The sequence below is a fragment of the Lepidochelys olivacea genome (genome assembly GCF_965140295.1).
Source record: "Lepidochelys olivacea isolate rLepOli2 genome assembly, chromosome: 27".
NCBI lineage: Eukaryota > Metazoa > Chordata > Testudines > Cheloniidae > Lepidochelys > Lepidochelys olivacea.
The window spans coordinates 10,756,479-10,783,468 of NC_140437.1; the positions used below are offsets into that span (position 1 = coordinate 10,756,479).

Here is a 26,990-nt window from a genome sequence, read left to right on the forward strand (position 1 = left end):
GACCCACCCAGAGGGTGAATGGGGGGGGACACTCCCCAATCCCCGCCCCCCGGGTAAATAGGGGGGGCGCAATCCCTGAGCCAGGTCCATAGCCGCCCCCTCCTACACAGGGTGTATGGGGGGAGGGGTGCACTCTCTGAACCAGCCACATAACTAACCCCCCGTGGGGAAATGCGGGGGGGGGGGACGGACAATCCTTGAGCCAGCCCTATAGGAACGCCCCCCCCCACAGACAGTGGGTAAATGGGGGGGCAGTCTCTGAGCTAGCCCCGTAACACTCGTGCCCACACTCAGGCTGAATGGGGAGGGGAGGGGAGGGGAGGGGTGAAAAGTCCTCAAGGAAGGGGGTGGAGAGAACCCCTGAGCCAGTTAAATAACTCCACCCCCATTGTGGTTTGAGCATTGGCCCGCTAAACCCAGGGTTGTGAGTTCAATCCTTGAGGGGGCCATTTAGGGATCTGGGGCAAATCTGGGGCAGGAGTGGTCCTGCTTTGAGCAGGGGCCTGTTGGACCAGATGACCTCCTGAGGTCCCTTCCAACCCCGATGGTCTATGGTCTCCATGCTCCAGTGGACTGAAAGGAAGAAACCCAAGCGTCACCCCTGATTGTGGAATCCTTTAGGTGAAGCTCCAAGGGAGATCTGGCATTTTGCCTCAGAAAGGATTGCAGGATTGTCCAGCCTCCTATCTCTGAAACCAAATATTGCAGCCATCCAAGGTTGAAAAGAAAAGGAGTACTTATGGCACCTTGGAAACTAACCAATTTATTTGAGCATAAGCTTTCGTGAGCTACGGCTCAAAGCCATCTCAGGTTTGTATGGATGGGATAATAAACTTTCTCTGCACACTTTTGTATAGTAGTAGTCCAAAATAATGCAATAACTGCAAAACTAATGTTTTTCAGTATTACTAACTTTTCTTATAGCCCTAGCTTCTAGCGGCGTATGGGGGAATTTCAGTTTCCCTTTAAAATAAATTTCCAGCCCAGCCGAGGGCAGAATAAACAAAAAACTGGAAAATGTGAGTTCATTGAGTCTACCTAAAAGCACGTAAAAAGAACCCCCAACCTATTATTTTTAATCTTGTGATGTTCAAGCCAACCATGATTTTGGGTGGTCTGATGCATGCTTTTGAAGGTGTGGACTATGACATCAGAGCATGCTAGGAACTTTTGTAAAAGAGATAGCAATAATTTACAAAATCATGTTCATGAATGTAAGTTTCAAATATACAAAATATTATTCAAAATAATAATTGTGGATAAGAAAATGAGCACTGGCTAGTTGGGATTATTAAAATCTCATACTTCAAAAGTACATAGATGAACACTCCATGCTGCGGTCAAAATTCCAACTTGAGTAGTTATTTCCTATAGTAGTACCCTGGCAGTTTTTGATTTACAGCAGGGGTGGGCAACCTACAGCCTGGAGGCCGCATCGGGCCCTTCAGACGTTTTAATCTGGCCGCTCGAGCTCCTGCCCAGGAGTGGCGTCGGAGGCACTGTTCCCTCTAAGCTGTGTGCATGTATACAGATCCCAAACACCGCGCACACGACGAAACACCACACGCACAAAAATTTGCAGAAGAAATTTTTTGCACACGCAGCCTGTCAAAAATTAGAGGGAACGTTGGTCAGAGGCTTGCTCTGCACGGCTCCCGGAAGCAGTGTCATGTCCCACCTCCGGCTCCTATGTTGCCCCCGCCCCAAGCGCTGCCCCTGCAGCTCCCATTGGCCAGCAAATGGGGCCAATGGGAACTGCAGGGATGGCACCTGCGGACAGGGCAGTGCAGGGCCACCTGGCTGTGCCTCCATGTAGGAGCCAGAGGAAGGACATGCTGCTGCTTCCAGGAGCTGCTTGAGGTAAGCACCGCCAGAGCATGCACACCTGACCTCCTCCCGCCCTCCGAACCCCTTGGTCCCACCCTCCTGCACCCCAGAGCCTCCACCCCCAGCCGGAGCCCTCACCCCCCTACCCGCACCCCAACCCGCTGCCCCAGCCCGGAGCCCCCCCACATACCCTGAACTCATTTCTGGACCCACCTCACAGCCTGTACCCCCAGCTGGAGCCCTCACTCCCTAACTCCCAATTTTGTGAGCATTCATGGCCCACCATACAATTTCCATACCCAGATGTGGCCCTCAGGCCAAAAAGTTTGCCCACCCCCGATTTACAGTATTCAGTATTATTCCCTTCCCCTCAAACTGTATTCTTGATGCTATGAGTCATTAAATACCTCAACAGCTGCCACATTCACTAGAGGGGGTGGTGTTATGGAACCAGGCAATGACCTTTATACCCTCATAGCACATTCCATTGAAGGATCTCAATGTACTTTACAACCAAGAGGACGAGGTAAAAGTTAGCCCAATTTTACAGAGAGATTAAATTTCTTATCCAAGATTACATGGTCTGTATCCAGGGCTCCTGCCTCCTAGTCCCCTTTCTTCAGCACAGGCTCTCCTTCATGTTAACAGTAAAGCTTGTAAAGGGCTGTAAGCATCTTTTAGAGGAAAGATGTAGAGAAAATGCAATTGACTGCAAACCAAAACACTCAGAAAAGAATAAAAACAGCAAGACACCAATGTGACTGTAGAGGTTCGTAATGCAGGAGAGCCCCTCTGTGATTCAAGAACCACCAACTTACTGCAGCTCTCTCTTCCAAAAAGCTGGTAGGGACACAGTACATGAAAGACATGCCCTCAACCCCTAGGTATGGGTTGAGGGCATAAAAGGGATAAAAGACCTGTGGGACAGCTACAGTTGGCGCAGGTCAGCTGTCAGGCTCCCAGGGCTCAAGTTCTGGGGCAGAAAAATCACCCCACCTTTGCAGGGTCCCAGAGCTTAGGCTCCAGTCCAAGCCCAAATGCCCCCGCCAGTTCTTATGTTCCCCTGCCCCCCACCAATTGTCTTTTCTCAAGACTAAACATGACCAGTTTTTTTTATCCTTTCCTCATAGATCAGGTATTCTAAACATTTTATCATTTTTATTGTTCTCCTCTGGACTGTCCAGTTTATCCCCATCTTTCCTAAAGTCTGGTGCCCAGAAATAGGCACAGTACTCCAGCTGAGGCCTAACCAGTACCGAATGGAACAGGACAATTATCTCCCAAGTTTTACATACAACATTCCCGTTAATAAACCCCAGAATGGGTGTAGCCTTTTTCACAGCAGCATCACATTGTTGACTCATTCAATTTGTGATCTACTATAACCCCCAGATCCTTTTCACCAGTACTCAGCCCATCATGTAGTTGTACATTTGATTTTTTCTCCCTAAGTATTTTGCACTTGTCCTTAATTAATTTCATCTGGTTGAATTCAGACCAATTCTCCAACTTGTCAAGGTCATTTTGAATTCTAATCTTGTCTTCCAAAGTACTTGCAACCCCCCTCCCAACTTGGTGTCATTTGCAAATTTCATCAGCATACTCTCCACTTTATTATCCAAGCCCTTAATGAAAATACTGAATAGAACCAGACCCAGGACTGACCCCTGTGGGACCCCACTAGCTATGTTCTCCCAGTTTGACATCAAAATATTGGTAACTACTCTTTGAATACCATCTTTCACTCAGTTGTGCACCCACCTTACAGTAATTTCATATAGACCACATTGCCTTAGTTTGCTTATTATTGAATATTGAATATACAAATTGAATATTGAAATATACAAAAATATTCCAAGAAGCAGGAAATTCAAATCCTCCAATTCTCTGCCTATTTACAAGAATAGCCTGGTTTGCACCCAGAGACCAGCACATGGGGGTATGTCTAATTTTAGGCCTTTGATTCTTGGCTTCTTACAAGGTCCTAAAGCTCCTGATGTTTGAAAGACTACAGCTTACGTTCTCTTCCCCACATCTGGAGAAGAGGAGAATTGAACCTGTGTTTAGAGGGCATGCAAGATACTCCACCTGCCTGAGGATTTTAAAATCACAATAGATAAATCTTAAGAGGTGTGGGTGGGCCTACATATGGAGGGTGGGATGGGGTATGGGAAGCAGAGTTAAACTGGTGTCAGAATCTCAGCTGAGATGAATTCCCTGACTCAAATACTCAATTGTGAACCCCCCCCCCAAAAAAAAAATTTTGGGGGGGGGAGGGGGGAGAGAGGAGTTCAACTTAAACAGAATATGAACCACCTTCCCTGGATCCCTCCCCTCCCTACTGTGGGAGTACTAGCACCATTTTGAATTTAATGCAAATGGATTTTAGATTTGGGGTCGTCAACCCTTCATTTTGCAGTGTTCTGGCCTATCCTCAGAACTACTCAAACTTCCTGAAAGTTTAGACACAACCTCTTGGGATGCTATGTCTATTTCTTTAATAAAATACTGTTATTTCTTCCAAGATCAATACTCCATGACTAATGAAACTGGAAAGATTTAAGGTATCTAGTGACTGAAGAGAGATACATTAAACTGTCCTGTGACTAGTCTTACCTCCCAAAATATTAATACTGTTGTAGATTTCACCCATGCCCTTCTCATCCAAAGATGGGCTGTTGCCTAATGCTCTATATTCTAGAATCTCATTTTCCCCCGCAAGGTCTCAGCACGACCAAGTGGAAAGGGCTAGGACACTGGTATTTCATCTATGGCAAGCAGGGTTATATACTGTAAGGCTGACAAAAAGGTAATAGCTTCTGTTAGGAGACAGCACTCTTGACAATGACAAGTTTACTGGAGCAGAGTGGAAAACCAGAACTCTAATAAGCTGGTTCAATGTAAATTTTTTAACATAAACAGGAGTACTCATAGAAGATACAAGGGTTTAATAGAGGCTATACTCAAAAGGAACAAGGAGTCCACCAAAGTAAAGAAGGCAGTTAGAATGTTTCAGTTATATTTTACTCTTTTCATAGATAGTTCGTATGAATGTTCATATTACAAAATTAGCTGCCATGGCCCAAAAGCGTATGGAACTTCAGCAAAGCATTGTATTTACTCAAAAGAGCACAAATACTTTCTTTAAAAAGAATTTTGTGAAATTGTATGACTTGCACCCTCTCAAGCTAAACAGAGCTAAAAGAGTAAAATTACACATAATTTTATGCTATTTTTGGCTTTAAATTACTTTTCATTAGCTGTTATAAAATGATTTGTATGTATCACATTACAGATTTTTGCACTCAAATCAGTGTAAAATGTCTCATGCTGTAACAAAGGCTTTTAGCACATGCTGTTTCAACAGCAGCTCATTGTTATTGCCTCAGAACAAAATTTACACAAAGCATCAAACAAGAAAATACAAGAGAAAGACATCCAAATTATTTCCCCAAAAAAAACAACTGCAGAAAGTAGGTTACAAAAAAAAATAAAATGCTTTCTAGGTAGGAAACATCAATAAAATGCAGCAGACAGCAGCGTACTTGTATAATTGTGTCCATTTCTTCCCCCTACCTCCACATGCATCTCTTTCCCCACCTCAATCTTAAAATCCTGAAATAAATAACTATTTCAACAGATCAAAAAACTATATAACCTCTAAATATTTTTTTTCCTTGCTTAGGGAAAAGGGAAGTTGCACAGATATTTAATTGCAAATCTAGCCTCTTGCTGAACATTAAATAGGCGGCAGCTGCTATCAAAAAGAGGAAAATATTTAAGAGGCAACTTTGTACAGTTAAGAGTATTCAAATCTAGATGAAGTTGCCAACTCACCATGCATTCGCTTCTGAAGAAGAAGCACAAAGTACAGAATTCACATTGTATTACACTTTCAACATTCACAACTACAGATAAGAAACAGTTCTCATGTATGCCATTCCCTGATATCTAACCGATCTACAGCTTTTATCTTTATGCCAACCATAGCATAGATTGTGCAATACTGTTTCAGTGCCCTGTGTTTGCAAAAAAAGTTATCTTTCTAAACTATACTGGTTTTAAATCCCTGAAATATCCATACCATTTTTGGAAGGCTCTATGTTTTGCACCTTTACAAGCTTGATGCAGATATAGAAACACACCAATGTTTATTGTGCAATTTCACTAACATGGGGGGGGGGCTATTTTCCTCCCCCTAAATTAAGTGGAAAAAATTACCTGTAACATTAAAAATCTAAATCAAAGCACTGATGTAAAGTTACTGGTAAAGATTAAAAGTTTTATAATCTTTTTTTTTGTTTTAAAAATCACAAATGGTGGTCAAGGGATATTGCAAGTTTGAGTTTTGTATTTTTTTAAAGCATCAGAAGTAGCAAAATAATCAAACCACCTGGAAGAAAGTTGCAGAGACAAAACACCCTCTATACATATCTGTATGTTGCTGTAATACCCAAATTAATTGTTAAGTAGTGTGGATGCAAAGAGCATTTCTCTTAATGGCCAATAGCGTTTGAAGAAGTGTAAGGTTATGAAATTAACTAGTTCTTTGTACCCTGTGAATTAAAAGTCTACACATGGCACTGAGATCGAGTTTCCCACAATGGTTTCACATGGCTTTCACTTTTATTTGCTTCATCTTCATCTGCTTCTTCTCAAGTTTTTTCTGCTCACGTCGCAAAGCAGCTTCCTGGAGAAAAGGATACAGAGAACTGAATGAACATCAATACTCTCACTGAAAAAGCAAGCTGACAATGTGAGAAGGTCAAGATAACACAAATTAAGGTATTGTGTTCAGGATGCAGTCTCCTCTAGAGAGACAGACTGGCAAACAATTAACAAATCAATAAATAAGTGAAAACCAGCTCCACTTTTATGCCAGATCTCCAGCAGGACAGAAGATAATACACTGCCATGCTTCTGGAATACCTACAAGTGAGCCTCAATGTATGGGAGACACTTGCTGTTACTTCTTTAGCTGTTCTGAAAATCCATTATACCTCCAACCGGCGCTGTTTCTCCGGATCTTCCTCGTTCATAATTCGCTCCTTCTCTGCCCGTTTCTTCTCTTCCCGGCGGGACTGGGCAGCCTCCTGCCTTTGCACGTGAGTCAATTTAAGGAAGTTCTCTTCTACTCTGGCCCTGTTCTTATCAGCTTTTTGTTTACCCTTTCCCCCAAGAGACAGAAATAAAAACAGTTAATACAGATAAATGATTGGCACTAAGGCAATGTTCCAACAAGCAAAAAGAGGGACAGTGTCTGGAATAGCTACAGACACTAAAAATAGCTCCTCTCAGTATTTAAACAGCAGTTCTACTCTGAAAGAGTGATTCCACATGTATTGCCTGCAGATTAAACCCATGTGTTTGTGTGTTCCCCCACCCTTCTCCAATATTGGTCAGCTGTACAAACTCAGGACCTAAGTATTAAACTGGATTCTTTCCTCATTATTTCAACAGCAGTAAAGATTCTGCAAGTCAGGTTAGGCCCACAGTCACACAAATATAGTCCCATTGCACTGGTGTAATTGACTGGAACCTAGTTCTGTGTGCCTTATACATAGAGGAAGAGAAGCCAGTTAACTCTCAGCTGTACTGGCTTTGCAGAGCTAACAAGTGTGAAAAGCAATTACAAAAATTTTGTTACTAAAGCAAGTGGGTCTGACTAATACATGTATGGAGCAGATCTGCTGCTGAATAAAATGGGGCTACTTTTCTTTTTTTTTAATATAGTAACTTTTCAGAGTGGAATCACACATTAGTAAGATATGGGCAAGTATATTGTCTCTTTTACTTCAAGAAAGCTTTAAAAAGTTTAAGAGGAATTTTCCTTACCACTATTCATCCCAGGTATGGAGGTTTATCATCTAAAGGCAATAAATGTAAGATCCTTATATACCGCCTTACATCTAATTACCTCTTAAAGTTATTTGCAAATAACCTTTCCAATGGTCTTTGTGTGCATTGGTTCTTGATCATCTGAACTCATCACCTTCTCTTCAAACCGAACTACCTCTTTTTTTGCAGATACTCAACTGTACATAACTGTTGCCGTCTCTAATCACCCCTCCCTGCCCCCCATGGCCAAGTAAGACCGTGGCTGTATCAGCTTCCTTGAGTTAAGTGTGCAATAGTTTGAATGCTTTTCTTATGCAACAGGTAGCAGAGAATACCAAATCCAACTGATATTCCCCATATGTTTTAAGGCAAGCAGAATGTAATCACCATAGATGTTACAGTTGAATTTTAAGGCTCCTCACCTTACAAAAGTTACCATGGGACCTTTAACCATAAGTAGTTTTATATCTTATCTGACAGCAACGCATACAGGAGCATGTGACTTACTTCTCTATTTAGACGGAACTTTTTCGCTTTGTCAATAGAATAAATAACCATGTTCATCAAAGGCAGCAAAGCCTCCATATCCTTTGGGGAAGTGTTGCCTGAACCAGGCACTGTAAAAGCAAAGACATTTTCATCAGATTAATTCACGGACATTGGCAAGGCTTTTGCTATTAATTAGAACGTCCTCTCCACATTGCTCAGCCTGCTTATAAAAGTCTGCAAAGAAAGATGCTCTAATCCTCCCTTTAAAAATGAGTTAATTAACAGAAGTATTTGCTTTGGAGATTAAATTCAGATTTTTCAGATGGCAGCAGGCACATTTCTCTCATACTATACTTCCAGATTGATTAAGAATACAGGCTGCAACCATGTTTTTATACTGGTATGAAATTCCTGCTTTGACCATTGCAAAATACAATTTAAAGGCCACGGCTTTGCCCTCTGACATGCCCACAGCTTCCTTTGTAGTTAATGGGAAGTGTGTATATGCATTTGTAGGAAAAATGTGGTCTTTGCTGAAAATAACTGGAAGCCTTGTGGGTTAGCACTTTTTAAATTTAAAAAGTGCTAAGCCTGGCAGCCCTGACAGCTTCTATTAATCCAAAAAAAACGAGCACAGCACAGATAGCAACAGGCATGACCATAAGCTGTCCCCCACTGTCCTAATACTGACCTACTGGGATCACCATTAGGGATGACATTCCATTCTTGACTTTTGGCAAGTTGGTTGTTTAGCCTTCATCGCCACTTGTGGTGATGGGCTGTGGAATATGGACATCTGCCCACAAAAAGTGGACAGAAAACAAATTCCTTCCCCAAATACCATAAAACTGCAGTCAGACCAGAATGACTTTTGATCATTATTGACCTGGGCTGAATTTGAACTGGTGACCTAGAGAACTGAAGCTCCATTATCAATGTCATACCACTCAGTCCCTTACAGTGCATTATTGCATCCCTTGTACTTGTTACTCAGGGATCCTGTACCTTTATCTACTTGCATTTAAGTCACTAGAAATACTGTCTACTATCCCAAAAGTGACATGCTTTGGGCACTGTGATCAGACTTTGCACAGATAAGTTACTGGAAACCTTTCCTTACCATTAAATGTAAACAATAGTGTCCTTTTAGTGTCGGGCAGTTTTAAAGGCTGACCCTCCCTGGCAGAAGAGAGGAAATAAAGGAGTAGTTGGAATAAGAGAACACAAAATACAGACATAACATTATACTGTGTATTTCTTAACACACACTTGACTACTGCAGAACTGATAGCCACTTGCAAACGGCTGGTAGCATTTAAAAACAATATAACTGATATTCAATTATTTTTTCATTGACACAAACAAGGTTTCAAAACAATAGTTTCCCCGAAGTTAATTTTTTCCCCCATCCAAAAGACATTCATAAAATAAGTGTTAATGTTTAAGTAGGTAGGCAGCACCACCCATTCAGTAACTGATAGAGGCAATCCAAGATCTGATGTGCTACTGAGAAGATTCATACCTATCACAGAAAATATATTTACCACAGAAAAATACTTCATTCCTGTATGGAATACTGTACCTCCAAGGGGCATTCCATCTGTGTATTCCTCACCTCATGCCTTTTTGTGGCATCAGCAGCCTAACTTTAGCTTCGTAGCCCCTGGGCACAGGGAGCTTGTCTTCATATTTATCGAGTACATACACCCTGTGATACTATGGAAACCAAGTCCCTAAATTTCTGCAGGACACTCAGGAGCCTAGTGCTTTCAGTATTTTGCACACATGCTGATTTATATTTGGATCAGATAAAGTTGTTTGTTCTCTCATTGCAATGTGGGAATTATATGGGCTTCCTAATAAATTATTCACAGCATATCGGGCCCGTGTATTGGTGCAGCATTTGCTTCAGATTATTGGATATATTGTTAGCAGGTGCCCCAAGTGACATCACTTTGAAAAAGGAGGCCTGACGCCGTGAAAAAGTCAGCGAGTCTGTACTTCTACAACACAGGTGAGAACCATGGAGGAAAGACAAAGCTAAGATAAGAAACCAAGGGCAGAACAGTAAAGACAGCTTCACGTGAGAAAGGGTAAGTGTCCCTTGGTTTTCTTAGAATTGTCAACCTCAATGAAACAGAGATGCAATATTATTTCTAGGATCCACAATGCATACAAACCATGGTTTTCCAGCCACGGTGTACATGGTTTGCGATTGTATTTCTAGGTTCTTCATCTTTACTTGACCAAGACCCTTTGCTGGCAGCTGGTCACTTCCCAAGCAGCGATGCATGCTATACCTGGCAATTGTTAAACTGGGTGGAGCAGTCCAAGTTCCAGTGAAGTCAGAGCACACAACTGAATGGAGGGCAACAGACATCCCGATCTTAGAAAACTAGTAAAGCATCTGAAAATGTTGGGAACTTCTGGTTACCTGCTTCACCTTTACGTCCTATTTCTATACGTCTCCCCCAGTGCAACAGGTAGCCTGCTAGAATACTCTCACAAGTATGTCAGTCTATACTTTGTCTGCTGCTCTGTTATAAAGCTATTAGAAGATGTCTAGTTTCATACATACTCTTGCATAAGTTTTGGACCGGAGAACTGGTCTGAAAAATGGACGGACTCTATCTTGTCAGCATAGTGTGTGAGGAAATGTACCATCTGAAAGAGAAATAGAGGTTAGTTTTTCGTATAACCAATTCATCTCCGACCTATCTCCTGAAATGGTTTGCTTATAGCGTCTCTGCGTCCTGCTTTTTGACAATTCTTGTGCTCAAGTTACCACCCTGACTTAGTGACTCTTGCTAGAGAAGAGCTCCATGCGGATAAACTACATCCCAGTCCTGAGTGAATGTTAGCAACTCAAGGATGTAAGATGGAGAGTTCTCAATTGGGGCGTGACATTTCATCCAATGATCAGCCACAACTTCAAAGGTGTATACTGAAGGTCTTTAACACTCCACCACTTTGGCAACGCTTCTCTGCCTACTTCAGCATTGCAAATGACAGCTTAAGTCCCAAGTTTACAATGGATATGCTAATATATAAAATTTAATACAGATATTTTCTCCATTGACAACAGTATCCATTTTCTGTCTCTTGCATTTGCTTTGGGATCTTTGTTTCTAAGGGAGAGAACTATGTGGCATTCAATTCCCTGCTGTATCATCTGTGAAAGATTCCACACTGAATTCCAGCCTTAAAATGGCCAAGCCCATCAAGAAAATGCCTGAGAGTTTCTACTGGTTCTTTCAAAGTTACCTTTGTGTCCATCATTCCCTCTGTGATCTCTCCCATCTCTGACAGGATAGCCAGCGACTCTGGAAGCCCATACTTTGCCCCAGACTTGGGTTTGTCACTGCAGAACTCACTCTATTGGAAGGAGAAGAGAAAAAAAGCGTCTCTTTTATTGGGTTTGAACAGTGCCTAGCACAATGGGGATCCTGGACAGTACTGAAATACAAATAAACATGATTTACTGTTTCTTAATTCCATCTGACTGAGGACAGACATTTTCAGCATGAAGTACACTCCCATAATACCATAACATCCCAGACGCTAACATATATATTGTATTCTTAATTTAGTATCTTTAAATTTTGAAAGGTTACTTGCAGTTGATTTTTACAGATGAGATGAAAACTGACTGTAGGGACATGCTGACATGGATATATCAGGGAACTGATGCATCTTACATTGGTTTTGGCAATATAGCAAAGCCTGTACAATGAAGTGCAGCAGAAAAACTGACCCACATCTTGCAATTTCACTTTGCTGCTGCTGCTGTTTGGGGAAAGTTAAAAGCAGCAGCAGTGGCTCTAGAGTAGTCTAGAGAGTTGGTCACATCAGGAAAGATTCTTTGAAAGTATCGAGACTTGAGAGTGGATTTTTTTTTTAAAAGAGGGGATTGTTAGTGAAAATTTAAATTCTGCAGAAATTAATGGCTTAGGCTAGCTGACTTGCCAGAGAAAGTTCCCCATTCATCACTAGTGAGTAGATTTTTCGAAATCGGACAAAGTAATTGGTGCTGGATTAAGAGAGATCAAGCAAAAATTTAGAGCACCTGTCGACATATCTAAAACTCGATTTCGAGAGACCCCTTGTAAAGGTGACAAAAGTTTCCTTTCCCTTCTGCTAAAATTGCCAATGTAGAAGCAAATCAGTACCAGTTTTAGGATGTGGATACTTGTCCACTGGGAACAGGACTAAGAATGCACTTCCCAAATTAATTCTAATAGGCCACTTAGCCTTCAGATAGTAACAACTTTCAGTTATTCCGAACTGGCCCTGGACTTGAACAAGCAACCTAGAGATGAAAGACTTTATACCTTTCATTACCAATCGCCTGAACTATCCATTTACTTCCAACTTGAACACACACATACCAGGTCCTGCATTTCCTTCTGAAGTCGCACTAAGGCTTTTCTTGTTCCAACAGCAAACACATAGGTATCCATATCTTCATCATTCATTGTTACTTTTATTTGCTGAGGAAAAAAAAGAGAAACCAGTAGTGACTGGATTTATACTATTATTATTTGTATTAGCATGGCACCTAGGAGCCATAATCATGGACTAGGCCCTGACAATAGACTCCCCCATCCATGGAGCACTTGCAATGGACAGATCCAAGTCTTATTGTGGAACAAATGTTTTCACTACAAAAAGTTAGCTGTACATTTTCTTTTGAAATATCCAGGTGTTATTTCAACAGGGATAAAGCTGTTCTGTTTATGTCTGGACTTAATGGCTTCTTCTCTCACTTCTAAAACCATACAGTAACTGTCCAACAAAATTAGAAAGCAGAGTTCCCAATCTCAGGGTTTATTGGCAATGGGCAACATAGCAGAGCTGAAGGAGGACTCAATTTGAGCGCATACTAGATAGCCAATAGCAGACTGTTTGCATGCATTTGCCACTTCTAAATGAGACAGAATAAAGAATACATCAACAATATAAAAACTAAAATATAATAGAAAATATATGAAAAAGTAAAACCTAGTAAGTACTAGCAGAGCATACCCCCCCCCCATTTTTCCTTACAGCATGCCTCATGGATACTGTGTCCACTGTGTGGATACTGGCATTTATACTTTGACATGGTGATATAGGCTCCCATTGTCCATTACACTAACAGCTGTTCAACATCAATTAGCTTTACAAGATGCACAATACCGGGCAGATAACAGATTACCGAATGTGATTAGGCTGCACTCATAAAAGGGTTCAAAAGACAGAACAACTGTTCAAGAGAGCAAGTCACAAAAGCAAGTTTTGTCATGATGAAGTTGAAGCATGACAGACTTGCTTCACAAAACCACATGAACAATAAAACCCACAGATACACAGACAAGTCACCAGTCATCAGAAGTTTGGTGTATCATGAAAAAAAAGAGAAAGAGAGAAAAAGAACGTGAATGGTGTTTGCAGGTCATTTCACAGAGTTACTTTGTTTGAAGGAAGATGGAAGAAAGCTGCATTTCTCTATGAAGCCACTGTCCGGCTAGTTGTGGGAAAGACCAAAAGCCTAGTGGAGTTGAAGGAATGCAACAGGAACTATGCACAGTAAATCTAAAGAACTGAGTGCATACCACTTGGTCACAGGCTGGCCTCATCATACGAGCAAGTACATTCAGAAGGTCTTGCCTCTTGAGAAACTGAAAGAGAGAATGTTTTAGTACAGTAGACAGTGCTGCCGTTTTTGCATATTTAGCAATTTACTGGAGCGTAGTAGCATCTACAGGCAGGCTAAGGTCTTGTCTGCATACACAAAGATTCACTAGATTAACTTAAATTTGCTTAGTTAAACTGGTGCCACTTTGTGTGGACTGTTGGTTTAAAACTGGCTATATCAGTTTAGCTTGAGCCACACAAAGTTGCACCAGTTTAACTAATTGGTATAAAAATCAGCTTTAATTAAACTGGCACCACTTTGTGAAGAGACCAGGTCTTAGAAACCTACAAAGCTTTCCATTCTCCATTTGCTCCAGTGATCACAAAAAGCATGTATTTAGCACTACATACATGAATCAAATATTCAGCTTTTTAATATGGAAGACATCTGAGTTTCTTCATTTCTCATTGGAATCTGTTTCTATAATATTAAGAGCTCCTTCTGCTAAGATGGAAGTAAATGGACATTAAGATAAATAAATGTAGTTGTCAAAGTTGCAAAGGGACAGATAATTTGGGACTGGCTATCCTGTAGCGTCTGATGGGAAGTTTGTGGAGGTATTAGTTAGAAGTTCAAAGGTTAAAAAAAAAATTGACAAAGGCAATTAAAATGGAAAATTTTAAATATCCAGTTTACTTTTGACCATTTTATGCTATTTTTTGGACCATTTTCATTCTCCAAGCTAAACATAAATGCTGCAAACACTTACTACTGGGGTGCTTATTATTAGTCTCATGGTTTCATTTTTTGGTTCTCAAGTGCTAGCTCAAATCTGTAGTGTTCAGCCTGTAAACACTGCAGGGAAATATTTACATCCAAGCACAAAACTTTTCATTGAAATAGGGGAAAAAATCATGGAAATATTTCTATTGATCTTAGGTTGGACTGTCTCTGCCAAACTAATAGGAAAAAGACAAGTTCTCCCCTCCCCAGGTGATGAGTATTCCACTGGTTCAAAACCCAGGACTTGATATATTCAGTGACCAAAAAAAGCACTACTAGACTGAAGGACCACTAACAGTTTTACAGTCCAATCTCTTATCCACCATCATGACCAGGAACAATTGCCCCACAGCACCAGACAGTGGGAGTTCTCCACTTTCCAGAAGTATTCATTGGTACTCTCCTCAGATCATGACAGATTGAACATTGGAGAAATCTTAAAATGCTGGTATAATAAAAAAAGTGACTATATAAAAATGGCCACTACTCATTCAGCATATCTGCTTTCTGAGTGTATTCAGAATCCAGTCTGCTGACCTGAATGATTAAAAAGAAAAAGCCGTACCGAGGCCTCTGGCTACCCAACCGGGTGGGGGGAGGGGCGCAGCCACCTGGCTAAAATTTGAACTTCCATATGTTAGTTAATGGAACAATACTGCAGGATTCCCCCACTCTTACCTTTAGCTGAATAAGCATTCCCTCACAGCACACCCTGCCAGAGCACCATAAGTTATATATGTGTTCGTTTTCTTGGTTGAGCTTCCCTGTGCTTGTGGCTTCTTTATTTGTCCCATCATCCCCTGAAAGTAAGAATATATTAGTTAATAAAAGGAAGTGTAATCTAATGGTTGGTGACAAGTAGTGAAATGGCATCATTAGGATTAGAATTTATGTATTCCTGGGTTATTCTATTGGACTACAGTGCCATCTTAATGCTCGCTTATGCAACTTATTCTACACCATTATGGTCGCTGCATTTAGATAGCATTTCAGCATTGGAGGGGTGGTATATTACTTCACAACATGCAGAACTGCCATTAATATTAACAAGTGCTGCCAGAGGAAAGGCTATTCCTCTCCCCAGCCCATTCTCATCAGTAATATAAACCAGTCACATTCAAAGCAGCGAACAGTTGGGCATAGCAACTGCAAATACTTACCAACAAGGGCGAAGTTACTTTCCAGCAACTCCCTGTGAGTGTTGAACCAGGCCTGAGCTAGCCGGTTGTTTTTATTCTTCCCAATGATGTAGTTCATGATGTAAGCAAGAAGACCAGTTACCATCAAGATCTCCATGTAGTAACTCTCCCAACTGTTTTGAAGATGTGCAGGGACCTGTGGTGAGCGAATGAAGTAGTTTTATTATGGGATGTAATGGATTCTGCACAATCATGTAAGTTACCAGAGAAGCTTCATCCCTGAATGACAGTGATAAGCTTTGCTATAGACCAAAGCCTGCTTAGGGCCAACTTCGTTAGTGACACATGGCTTATTTTGTACTAGCAGCAATCATGCTGGAAGATAGTGGATACAGTATTCTGTGACCTTAGGCTCCAAGCATTCACACTCTATAAACACTATTGCAATAATATTTGTACAAAATATGCCTTGTGTGGTACCATATGAAAGCTAACACCATTCTGGTTATTAATATAATTGTAAAACACTATAATGTTATATGTGAAGTTACGAATTCCCTCTGTATGAAGTTTCTAAAATGTGTTTGAACCAGACAAGACTGGGGAATAGGTAAACAGGTTTTTCCACCAAAAGAAAAGCCTCAATCCAGGTGCAATCATAGACAATTGGCCATCACAGTCAAGTGATCCTCCATTAGCATATTGGAAGCTGAAGGGACAGATCAATTTACATTGCAGAAAGTACCTCTGGGCAAGAAACCAGCATGGAAAGTTCTCCATCAGACTCCATTGCACTTTTCGTCAAAGGAGGGGCACTGAACTTTGAGAAGGATACATTTCAAAAGTTCACCGGACAATAAAAGAGAGGGGCAAAGAACCCCAAATTATCTTTCAACTCAGACAAAGGAATTGAGCACACTGTATTTTTTGGGAGATCCTGACCAAGCTGATGATCAGCCATCTTGCTGGAAGGAAGTGTGGTAAGAACCTTACCTTGAACCAAGACTGTAGCCTGTTAAGTTTATTCACTAGAAAGTGTTTTTACTTTTGTTTGTAACCATATCTGACGTTATCCTTTATACCTGACCTCACGTGAAATCTCTCCCTGATTAAATAAACCTGTTTTACTTTTATTCTAATCTATGTTTGATTTGAAGTGATTATTAACTCCAGTTAAAGCAACAAGCTGCTGTGCTTTGGTCTCTGTAGAGGAGCAACGGACTTTATTACTCCTTTGAATATTCCAGAAGAGGGCTGGACATTTCTGGGCACACAGTTTTGGGGTCATTTGGCTAGTAGCAACCAAAGCTAGTGGAGACCAGAGTGTGACTTTGGTATAACAACCAGGCTGCTGATATCAGAGTTGCTGAACAAGAACTGCTCTACACACAGACACTCAGTGCATTCTTGTACACTGGCTGGAAGTGTCTAGACAGGGAGCTACAGAAGCAGACCATTTTAAGGCATGCAGGATTACAAGACAAGCGGTGACAATGTCTCGCTAGTCTGAATTGCAGTCTAAAACATAGCATATGCCTAACACAGGTTCCCTGACCAGTGTGAAGAAAAGATTTCTTTTCCAAGAGCCAGACTGTGCTAACTAATAATCTCCAGTGTAGTCAGCCTAACACCTCATCGCAATTGTAACACTACTCTGTTCAGGTTCTTACACCATGCCCATCACTGCATTATCTGAGCACCACCAAAGGTGTGACTGAAAGATGCATTACAACTGTGCTGTAACCAACTTTTGAAAGTGTTTTCAGAACACAGTTAGGAATTCTAGTACAAATAGTAACCAAAATCTAATAGGAAGATCCTGCTGTCTCTCTGTGGAGTTCTCTTTTTGAAGTCATTAGAGGGTGGTTATTAGTTTTACTGCCAAGATATTGCCCCTCAGTCAAAAGAGATGAGGTATTTCCCACTGGCACATTTGATTACAACATTTTAAAAAAATGTAACTCTGCCCCCCTTTTTGTCTCTTAACTGCTTTATAAAAGCCTCAGGTTTTTTTGGAATCAAGAGGACTCAATATTGTCTATTTCAAATCTGCAATGTTCAACCCCCGTTACGCTTAAAACACCCAACAATTTAAATACAGTTGTTATAACTATCATTAGAACATGTTAGTTCTAATGATAACATGAACATTAGAACATCCGGGGAAGTCCCGGATGACTGGAAAAAGGCTAATGTAGTGCCAATCTTTAAAAAAGGGAAGAAGGAGGATCCTGGGAACTACAGGCCAGTCAGCCTCACCTCAGTCCCTGGAAAAATCATGGAGTAGGTCCTCAAAGAATCAATCCTGAAGCACTTGCATGAGAGGAAAGTGATCAGGAACAGCCAGCATGGATTCACCAAGGGAAGGTCATGCCTGACTAATCTAATCGCCTTTTATGATGAGATTACTGGTTCTGTGGATGAAGGGAAAGCAGTGGATGTATTGTTTCTTGACTTTAGCAAAGCTTTTGACACGGTCTCCCACAGTATTCTTGTCAGCAAGTTAAGGAAGTATGGGCTGGATGAATGCACTATAAGGTGGGTAGAAAGCTGGCTAGATTGTCGGGCTCAACGGGTAGTGATCAATGGCTCCATGTCTAGTTGGCAGCCGGTATCAAGTGGAGTGCCCCAAGGGTTGGTCCTGGGGCCGGTTTTGTTCAATATCTTCATAAATGATCTGGAGGATGGTGTGGATTGCACTCTCAGCAAATTTGCGGATGATACTAAACTGGGAGGAGTGGTAGATACGCTGGAGGGGAGGGATAGGATACAGAAGGACCTAGACAAGTTGGAGGATTGGGCCAAAAGAAATCTGATGAGGTTCAATAAGGATAAGTGCAGGGTCCTGCACTTCGGACGGAAGAACCCAATGCACAGCTACAGACTAGGGACCGAATGGCTAGGCAGCAGTTCTGCGGAAAAGGACCTAGGGGTGACAGTGGACGAGAAGCTGGATATGAGTCAGCAGTGTACCCTTGTTGTCAAGAAGGCCAATGGCATTTTGGGATGTATAAGTAGGGGCATAGCGAGCAGATCGAGGGACGTGATCGTTCCCCTCTATTCGACATTGGTGAGGCCTCATCTGGAGTACTGTGTCCAGTTTTGGGCCCCACACTACAAGAAGGATGTGGATAAATTGGAGAGAGTCCAGCGAAGGGCAACAAAAATGATTAGGAGTCTAGAACACATGACTTATGAGGAGAGGCTGAGGGAGCTGGGATTGTTTAGTCTGCAGAAGGGAAGAATGAGGGGGGATTTGATAGCTGCTTTCAACTACCTGAAAGGGGGTTCCAAAGAGGATGGCTCTAGACTGTTCTCAATGGTAGCAGATGACAGAACGAGGAGTAATGGTCTCAAGGTGCAGTGGGGGAGGTTTAGATTGGATATTAGGAAAATCTTTTTCACTAAGAGGGTGGTGAAACACTGGAATGCGTTACCTAGGGAGGTGGTAGAATCTCCTTCCTTAGAGGTTTTTAAGGTCAGGCTTGACAAAGCCCTGGCTGGGATGATTTAACTGGGAATTGGTCCTGCTTCAAGCAGGGGGTTGGACTAGATGACCTTCTGGGGTCCCTTCCAACCCTGATATTCTATGATTCTATGTTCTTTTGTTGCCTGTGTAATCAAGATACACAAACATGTTAGAGAACCATGTTTTAACTGTGGTACACACTAACTAAAACATGATTTGTTACTATGGTTATAGCATGTTTTCTCTCTAACGTAAGGATAAACCATATTCAAAAATGCTTTGGTCAAAACCCATGTTTAAAACACGGTTACTTTTGTTGCAGAGACATTTGCTGATCACGGGCATAATATTAAGGCAATCTTATTCCATGTGATAATAAACTAGACCAGAAGATGACACCAATTCAGTTTGAGTGCACACGAGTGGGAAGTACTAGCAGTTTTACATAGTTGTTAACACATTAAGGAACAAGCCATCTACAGTTGAATACGTCAGTTTCAAATGTCATGATATTACAATCTGTGAATCAGCATAATCCAGTGCATAGGAGCACTGGAATGGAACTCAGGAGACCTGATTCCAATTCTGCTACTAACTGGCTATGTGACGTAACATCTCTGAGCAGTTTCCTTTCCACCCTTTTTCTTGTCAATTCAGATTGTAATTTTTTCAGGACAAAAGACTACCTTTAACTTTAACTATGTCTGTACAGCAGCTAAAACAATAATGCCTTGCTCTCTGCAGGGCCCTCTAGGCACTACAATACTACAAATAAATCAGGGTGCTGAATGGAAAGACACTCAGACATTTATACCTACATCAACAATTGTTATGGGGTCTTTGCTTTTGCTGGGAGATGCATCTGTTTTTTCTTCATAGCCTTCAAATTCCTCATCATCATATGGCTCACTCTCAGTATCTCCTTCCTAAGGGATAAGAGCACAAGCAGCCTCAGCATCTCAAGCCTGATAAGCAAGCGGCAAACACAACAGAGGTGGGACAGAAAATAAAGGGATATGCATCATCTCTCTAAAGCAGCAGTCTCTTTTATAATGTTACAGCTGAGATTTTAAAGTTAAGATAAATGAAAATTGCTGGGGTACAAGTGTTTTGTTTTGTTTTTAATTTGGGACATTTCTGAAATAAAATGTTTATTCGCAATTTTATGAAGATTTAACAGCCATTTCAACCCCAAGGATATCAAAGTGCTTTATAAACCAATATCCAAATGATTCTCAAGAGACTGTTATATTTATCACTGAAATGCACCTACCTCTGCAGTGAATCATAGCAACCTCTCAACAGGACACAGCAAAGCCTTACAAAGTTTATGATGGGAAGAGAAGATGACTACATGCAACTGAAACTGTATGGGACATTTAGGGTGATTATATATTGCCTCCCAAGTTAGACCAGGACGCAGAAGTTAACATCTTTACTTCTGCAGAAGTGCCATGGGATCTTTAATGACTGCAACTGGTTGGATCTCTGTTTTACAGTTCACTAGGAAGATGTTACATCCAGCAGCAGAGCTCTCCCTAGCACCACAATGGGTTCACTATCTACTCTAAAGGAAGAGTACCACTGTCTGAAGACCTTAGGTGCTCCTTTGAAATATTCCATCTAAATATCGACCCTGCCAGACTCCACATAGCTTGGAAGATCTGATGGGATCACAGCATAAGTACTGCAGTGGGGTATAGTACAAGAACAATCATGGATCTTGGTTTGATAACTGAAAGAGCATTTCAAATGAGAAGCTAAAAGGGGCAAAGGCATGAATTTGACATTACTTGTGCATCTGCATCATCAAAGTCCTCCTGATTTTCATCTTGACCTTCAAGCTCTACAGTAGCCTCCTCCTCATCATCTTCTGTAGTTATGATCCTCTGGGGAGATTCTGTGGTTACATCTTCAGTAACATCTTCAAACTCAGCAAAGTCATTATCATCGTACTCCATAATGTCATCTCCGTCCTCAAATTCATCGAACTTGGCCAAAGAAAAGCCCCATGGGACGAATAAAACAGCAAGGAAGATCCACAAGCTCTTCATTGTCACTACAAAAAATTCAAATACAAAACAGGTTAAAAGGGGGAATTTATTTAGTTCTCCCAAGGTCCTAATGCATTAAACATCTGCCCAATTATGGGAAAGCAGAACAAGGAGGGTACAATTATAAGACATTGTCTAATCAATTTCTGAGCTCATGCTCCCTAAAAGGCAAAGAGGGGGGTAGATTGTGAAAATATATCTAATGATTAGCACAAGAGACAGACAGAGACAGGACTCCTGGGTTCTTTCCCAGCTCTATCAAAGATTTTGGGATAAGTTACTTATCTATCAAAGATGGGTGAACTGAGGCTTACAGAAGGTACCTCATATTATACTTACATCACACAGAGGCTCATTTGTAAAATGCTTTGAGATCCTGGCATGAAATAACACTATAGAACTGCCAAGTCTTAAATTAAGAGGCATTAGCGCCAAGGAAAGAGAGACATTCTCATACTCCTATTCCTCCCCACAACTAAGAGGAGTTCTAGAGATTCCCCCCCCCCAGCTTTTCTTAAAAAAAAAACAACAACAACAACAACAACAACGCAATTCTTTCTCTACTCAAGTTTTCCAACATGCAACTCACACCTCTCAGGTTTGAGACAGGGGTCTTTGCAGTTCAGGACAAATGACACTGACATCCTAGTCCCTATATACTAAAGGCACTTAAAAAGTATACAATGGATCACATTAGCAACTTACCATGAGCCTGAAGGCTGCATCCAATTTGCATGGCATGTTGCAGACCCTCTTGCTTAATATGGAAGTGCAGATTGCAGAGATTCCCTCCCAGACAATCATAGCAAGTAACTAGGACTGACAGAGCACTGAATTCGGAGAACTGTGGTCCCACAGACCACAGTCTGGCTTCTCCTGCTAAAGTCTCTCACCAAGTGTTCAAAGAGGAGGCAAAATTCCTTTTTATCTTCATATACACACACACACACACACACACACACACACACATATCCCTCAGACAAAGGGTTGAATAATGGAATGGAGGATGTACAGGTGTCTGACCCGAGTATGCATGCTTCTGGTACTTTTATCAAGTGTTTGCTTAACAACCAAGTATGGGTTCCCTCTCTGCGTTGGTATGGTACATCATTTAAATACACATCTGATAAAGAAATAAAAACAGTTGTACAAACAATGCCTAGCCAATTGGGAAGCATAGTCTGACCTTAATCAAGTCAGTTTGCTTACTAACAGTGGTGACTTATACTGAAAAACCTTCCCGCAACAGATTCCTGATCTAAAAGACACACAGCAAGGGAATGTGCACATTAAAATTAAATAATAGAGAAATCAACACAGATCATTGAAGCTAAAGGTGGAGTATTTGCTACTGTTTATTTAGCAAATTTGCCTGTCACGGTGTCCTTGGGAACATATACAATATGTAAGTTAGATAGCTATCACTTTACCCATGTCCGGATAAAAAGATGGACTCCCAATAAGACTCTCTCTACAATAGTATCACTCATCAAATGTCCAAGTGATCAACTCTCTCCATTTTTTGTTCATTTTAAAGAACATAAGAGACTGCACCTGCGATGGTTATTACCCATGTATTCAGGTCACTAAACGGAAAAATTAGGTAGCAATAGCACCATCAATATCACAAAATACACTTGATCTAATCATTTGAAACAGCAGAGCAGCAATTGTGTTCTGTTACTTTCAAACAACATATCCTTGATCATTCTAAGATGTGCGTTCAGGAATGGGTCCTGCTGAGCAGTTTCTGCTTTTATTCTGGACCCATTTGTTATGTGTTTAACAAAGAAAACTGGGAAGAGTATGGCTGTTTCACTGGGAGACAATGTGGGCCATTGAATAGAAGACTGGACTGGGACTCAGGAAACTTGAGTTTTGTTCCCAGCTCTGCCACTAGCCTGTGGTGTGACCATGGGCAAGTCACTTCACTCTCCGTTTCCCCGGTCTCCACTTTGTTTTGTCTACTGATCATAAACTCTTAAAATAGTACAGTGCCTAGCATAATGAGGTCTCAACTGGAGCCTCTAAGAGCAATACTAAGTCAACCATAGCACTTCACAGACACTTGTGGAGAATTACCACCGAGTTTGATGGAAGTAAAGCTCATCTTCTCATTCTCACTGTGGCGCTGACTTGAATGTTGACTTTTGTTTTAGTTACCCGAAACTAACAGAAACCATTTTTTGTTACCATAATGTGATATACCTTTGAGTACTACTTGTATGGCACCCAGAGCATTCCAAGTATTTTAGAGATAACAAATGAGTCCCTTTCTTGAAGGCCTTCCATTCTAGATAGACAGCGTAAATACGAAGTGTACAAGGGTGCGCATGAGCAAGATACAATGCAACTAGATAAAGCACTGAAGTTTAGAATATTCCTTAAGAGCTCCACAAATTTTATGTGAATTGAATGAAAAAGGTGATACCACTTATGAAGAGAATACGAGCATTATAAGGGTAGAAACATTAACTCAGCCGGGCTATATGATCAGCTGAACATCCCCCATTCCTTTGGAATAATGAATCCTGAGACTACTAAAGCAGATCCAATTACCAAGTACCCTGCCACTTCTGTTAAGTTAGATACCTCTAGGGAATCACAGTCATAATCCATTTTTCATATGGCTTTACAGATTTGGGTGTCACAGTGAATACATTTTCAGCAACGGAGGCCTAAGCACAAAACTGCTTGAAGAGCTGTACTTCATAGTGCATCCTGTGTGGTCACCACAATTCATATGGTGCACAGTTTCCCCCTTCAGAGGGGGCAATTCACCAGTTGATCTGCCTCTGGTAGAAAGAACAGAGGTGGCAGTAACTCACAGCTTCCACCACTGAAAAATGACTCATAGCAATGCCCTGCTCCACAGGGCACAAAGCCACAGTGCTATCTGGAATTTAGGACCATATATTATGGGGTGGCACTGTTTCTTGTAGGGAGCGCTTACTGCTCCGATATTAAATCTTTTCCCTTCCAAACAAGACGAGTTTCCAGGATCTCATGACAAGTCCCTAAAGGCACACAGTCAAGGTTAGAGTACCTAAAATTAGCTGTGCCCTAGTTCTTAGATGCACATCACACTCCGCTCCACCTGTCAGCTCTGTTCTTGGGAGCAGGCAGGGTCCCAAAAGACATTGTTGGCTCACCCCAATGGAGCAGCTGGGCAGAGCAAGGCTCAGAACCCCCAGCGCTCTTAAGTTGGGGGGGGGGCACTGCCACACACGGCCCAGCAAGAGAAATCAGGAGTTTGGAAGTCAGCATCATTGGAAGTAGTGGGGGGAGGAGAAGAGATTTCTCCAGAGCAGTGTTTTTCAAAATGTGGGTCACGACCCAGTTCCGTAAGGCACTAGGTCGCCTTGCCCTAGTCAGCACCGCCAACTGGGACGTTAAAAGTCCCATCGGCCGTGCTGCCCAGCTAAGGCAGGCTAATGCCTACCTGTTCGGACACCGCGCTGCGCCCCGAAAGCAGCCAACAGCGGGTCCAGCTTCTCAGCAGGGGGGCCACAGGGCTCCACACACTGCCCGCGCCCTGAGTACTGGCTCCACGCTCCCACTGGCTGGAAACCGGCCAACGGGAGTGGAAGAGAGCCGTACCTGCAGGTGAGAGTTACATGAAGCCACTTGCGTGCCTCCACCTAGGAGCTGGACCTGTTGCTGGCCGCTTCCGGGGCGCAGTGCGGTCCACGGTGCCAGGAGAGGCGGGAAGCCTGCCTTTGCACCCTAGCTGCGCCGCTGACCGGGAGCTGCCGGAAGTAAGTCCATGCCCCAATCCCCTGCCCCAGCCCCCCCAAGCTGGAACCCCTTCCTGTACCCCAAACCCTCCACCCCAGAGTCTGGACCCCCAGCCCAGACCCCCTCCCGCACCCTATCCTCCTGCCTCAGCCCTAGGCACCCCCCCAAACCCAGAGCCCCCTCCCGCACCCCGAGCCCCTCAGCCCCGGCCCGGAGCCCCCTCCCGCACCCCGAGCCCCTCAGCCCCGGCCCGGAGCCCCCTCCCGCACCCCGAGCCCCTCAGCCCCGGCCCGGAGCCCCCTCCCGCACCCCGAGCCCCTCAGCCCCGGCCCGGAGCCCCCTCCCGCACCCCGAGCCCCTCAGCCCCGGCCCGGAGCCCCCTCCCGCACCCCGAGCCCCTCAGCCCCGGCCCGGAGCCCCCTCCCGCACCCCGAGCCCCTCAGCCCCGGCCCGGAGCCCCCTCCCGCACCCCGAGCCCCTCAGCCCCGGCCCGGAGCCCCCTCCCGCACCCCGAGCCCCTCAGCCCCGGCCCGGAGCCCCCTCCCGCACCCCGAGCCCCTCAGCCCCGGCCCGGAGCCCCCTCCCGCACCCCGAGCCCCTCAGCCCCGGCCCGGAGCCCCCTCCCGCACCCCGAGCCCCTCAGCCCCGGCCCGGAGCCCCCTCCCGCACCCCGAGCCCCTCAGCCCCAGAGCCCCCTCCCGCACCCCGTGCCCCTCAGCCCCAGAGCCCCCTCCCGCACCCCGAGCCCCTCAGCCCCGGCCCGGAGCCCCCTCCCGCACCCCCAGCCCCTCAGCCCCGGCCCGGAGCCCCCTCCCGCACCCCGTGCCCCTCAGCCCCGGCTCCGTTGGGTCGCGGGCATCAACCATTTTCTTCAACTGGGTCCCCAGAAAACAAGTTCTGAAAACCACCTGCTCCCGAGGAGAGGGCAACGGGGGTCAACATGGGGCCTGTCGACCCCGCCTCGCCGGGAGACCGCGCCAGGGGCGGGGCTGGGGGGTCCCCACTGGACCCCACCGGCCTGATGCAAGTCCAAAGGGCTCCCCCCGCAGGGAGGGGGGGCCCAGAGCCGCTCCGGGGTGAACCCCCGGGGGGGGTCCCGGGGGCGGGGAAGCCGCGTCAGCCAGTCCCCGCCGCCGCCTTTACCTGAGTCCAGTGCAACCCGCCACCTAAGCCCAGCCTCGCGGCGCTCAGCTCCCCCCTCCGCCAGCCGCGCACCCTGCGCGCTTTGCGTAAGTGAGCGCAGGCGCAGTGCGAGCGGGGAGGCGGGGTTCCGGGTCCGCCGCCGCTCCCGCCCTGCCCCGCGGCCGGGGAACAGCTGCCGCGAGGGAGCGGGGGATGGTGCCTGGGGCGGGTGACCCCAGCTCCTGCCGGCCACGCACACAAACCACCACGTGCGCTGCCCCCTCCTCTTCAGACCCCCCCCTTCAGGTTGCCAGGCAACGGCGCGGCCCCTTGGTATCAGTGCAACCCCCAATCGCCACGCTCCGCAATCCCCGTGGCGCTGTGACGTCACGTCAAGGCAGGGCTGTGACGTCAGGGAATGCGGTGACGTCCCATCAGTGGCGTGATGTCACTTTGAGAGGTCACCAGGTTGCAGGGCAGCAGTGTCACACGGTGGTGAGAGGTCGTAGGCCCCACGCTGGCTTTGTTGCAGGTGAACCCATTCAGAAGATACTGGGTGGGTCAGACTGTTGGTCCTGCTGTCTTGGCTCCGACATTGGCCAGTGCCAGATGCATCACAGGGAACAAACAGAACAGGGCAAAAGCGTGAGAGCCATGCCCTGTCATCCAGGACCAGCTGTTATGTGAAGGGGAAAGAACACGTCCCTGTTCACTTTCTCCGTACCGTTTATGATTCTGTAGGCCTTTTATCGTAACCCCCTGTAACAAGGCGTTCGCTTGCCTTCTTATTTGGAGCTGGGCTAACGGGCCTGGCTCAGGACTTCCTGGCCAGCACCCTGATACCCGCCTCCCCACTTAAGAGCCACAAGGTCTGGCTGACCTCGGCCCCTCTGCCCGGGGGGCTCCTCCAGGGA

The 26,990-nt window shown here is 44.1% G+C and overlaps 1 protein-coding gene across 2 annotated transcripts; it reads right to left on the reverse strand.

Annotated features, from left to right (window-relative positions):
• Positions 1-4,760: 4,760 nt before the first annotated feature.
• CCDC47 (coiled-coil domain containing 47) lies at positions 4,761-26,246 on the reverse strand. Of its 2 annotated transcripts, none has more exons than XM_084615929.1 (13): positions 26,098-26,246; positions 20,956-21,221; positions 19,981-20,088; positions 15,715-15,889; positions 15,233-15,354; positions 13,749-13,814; positions 12,543-12,644; positions 11,419-11,529; positions 10,733-10,818; positions 9,275-9,333; positions 8,173-8,282; positions 6,828-6,995; positions 4,761-6,517 (listed from the first exon to the last, which is right to left on the reverse strand). In XM_084615929.1, the coding sequence occupies exons 2-13, from the start codon at positions 21,214-21,216 to the stop codon at positions 6,437-6,439; spliced, it is 1,449 nt and encodes a 482-aa protein (XP_084472055.1). In that variant the 5' UTR covers positions 21,217-21,221; positions 26,098-26,246; the 3' UTR covers positions 4,761-6,436. The 2 variants fall into 2 exon arrangements, with proteins under 2 accessions (XP_084472055.1, XP_084472054.1); XM_084615928.1 differs by lacking the exon at positions 26,098-26,246 and adding an exon at positions 21,922-22,136.
• Positions 26,247-26,990: the final 744 nt, after the last annotated feature.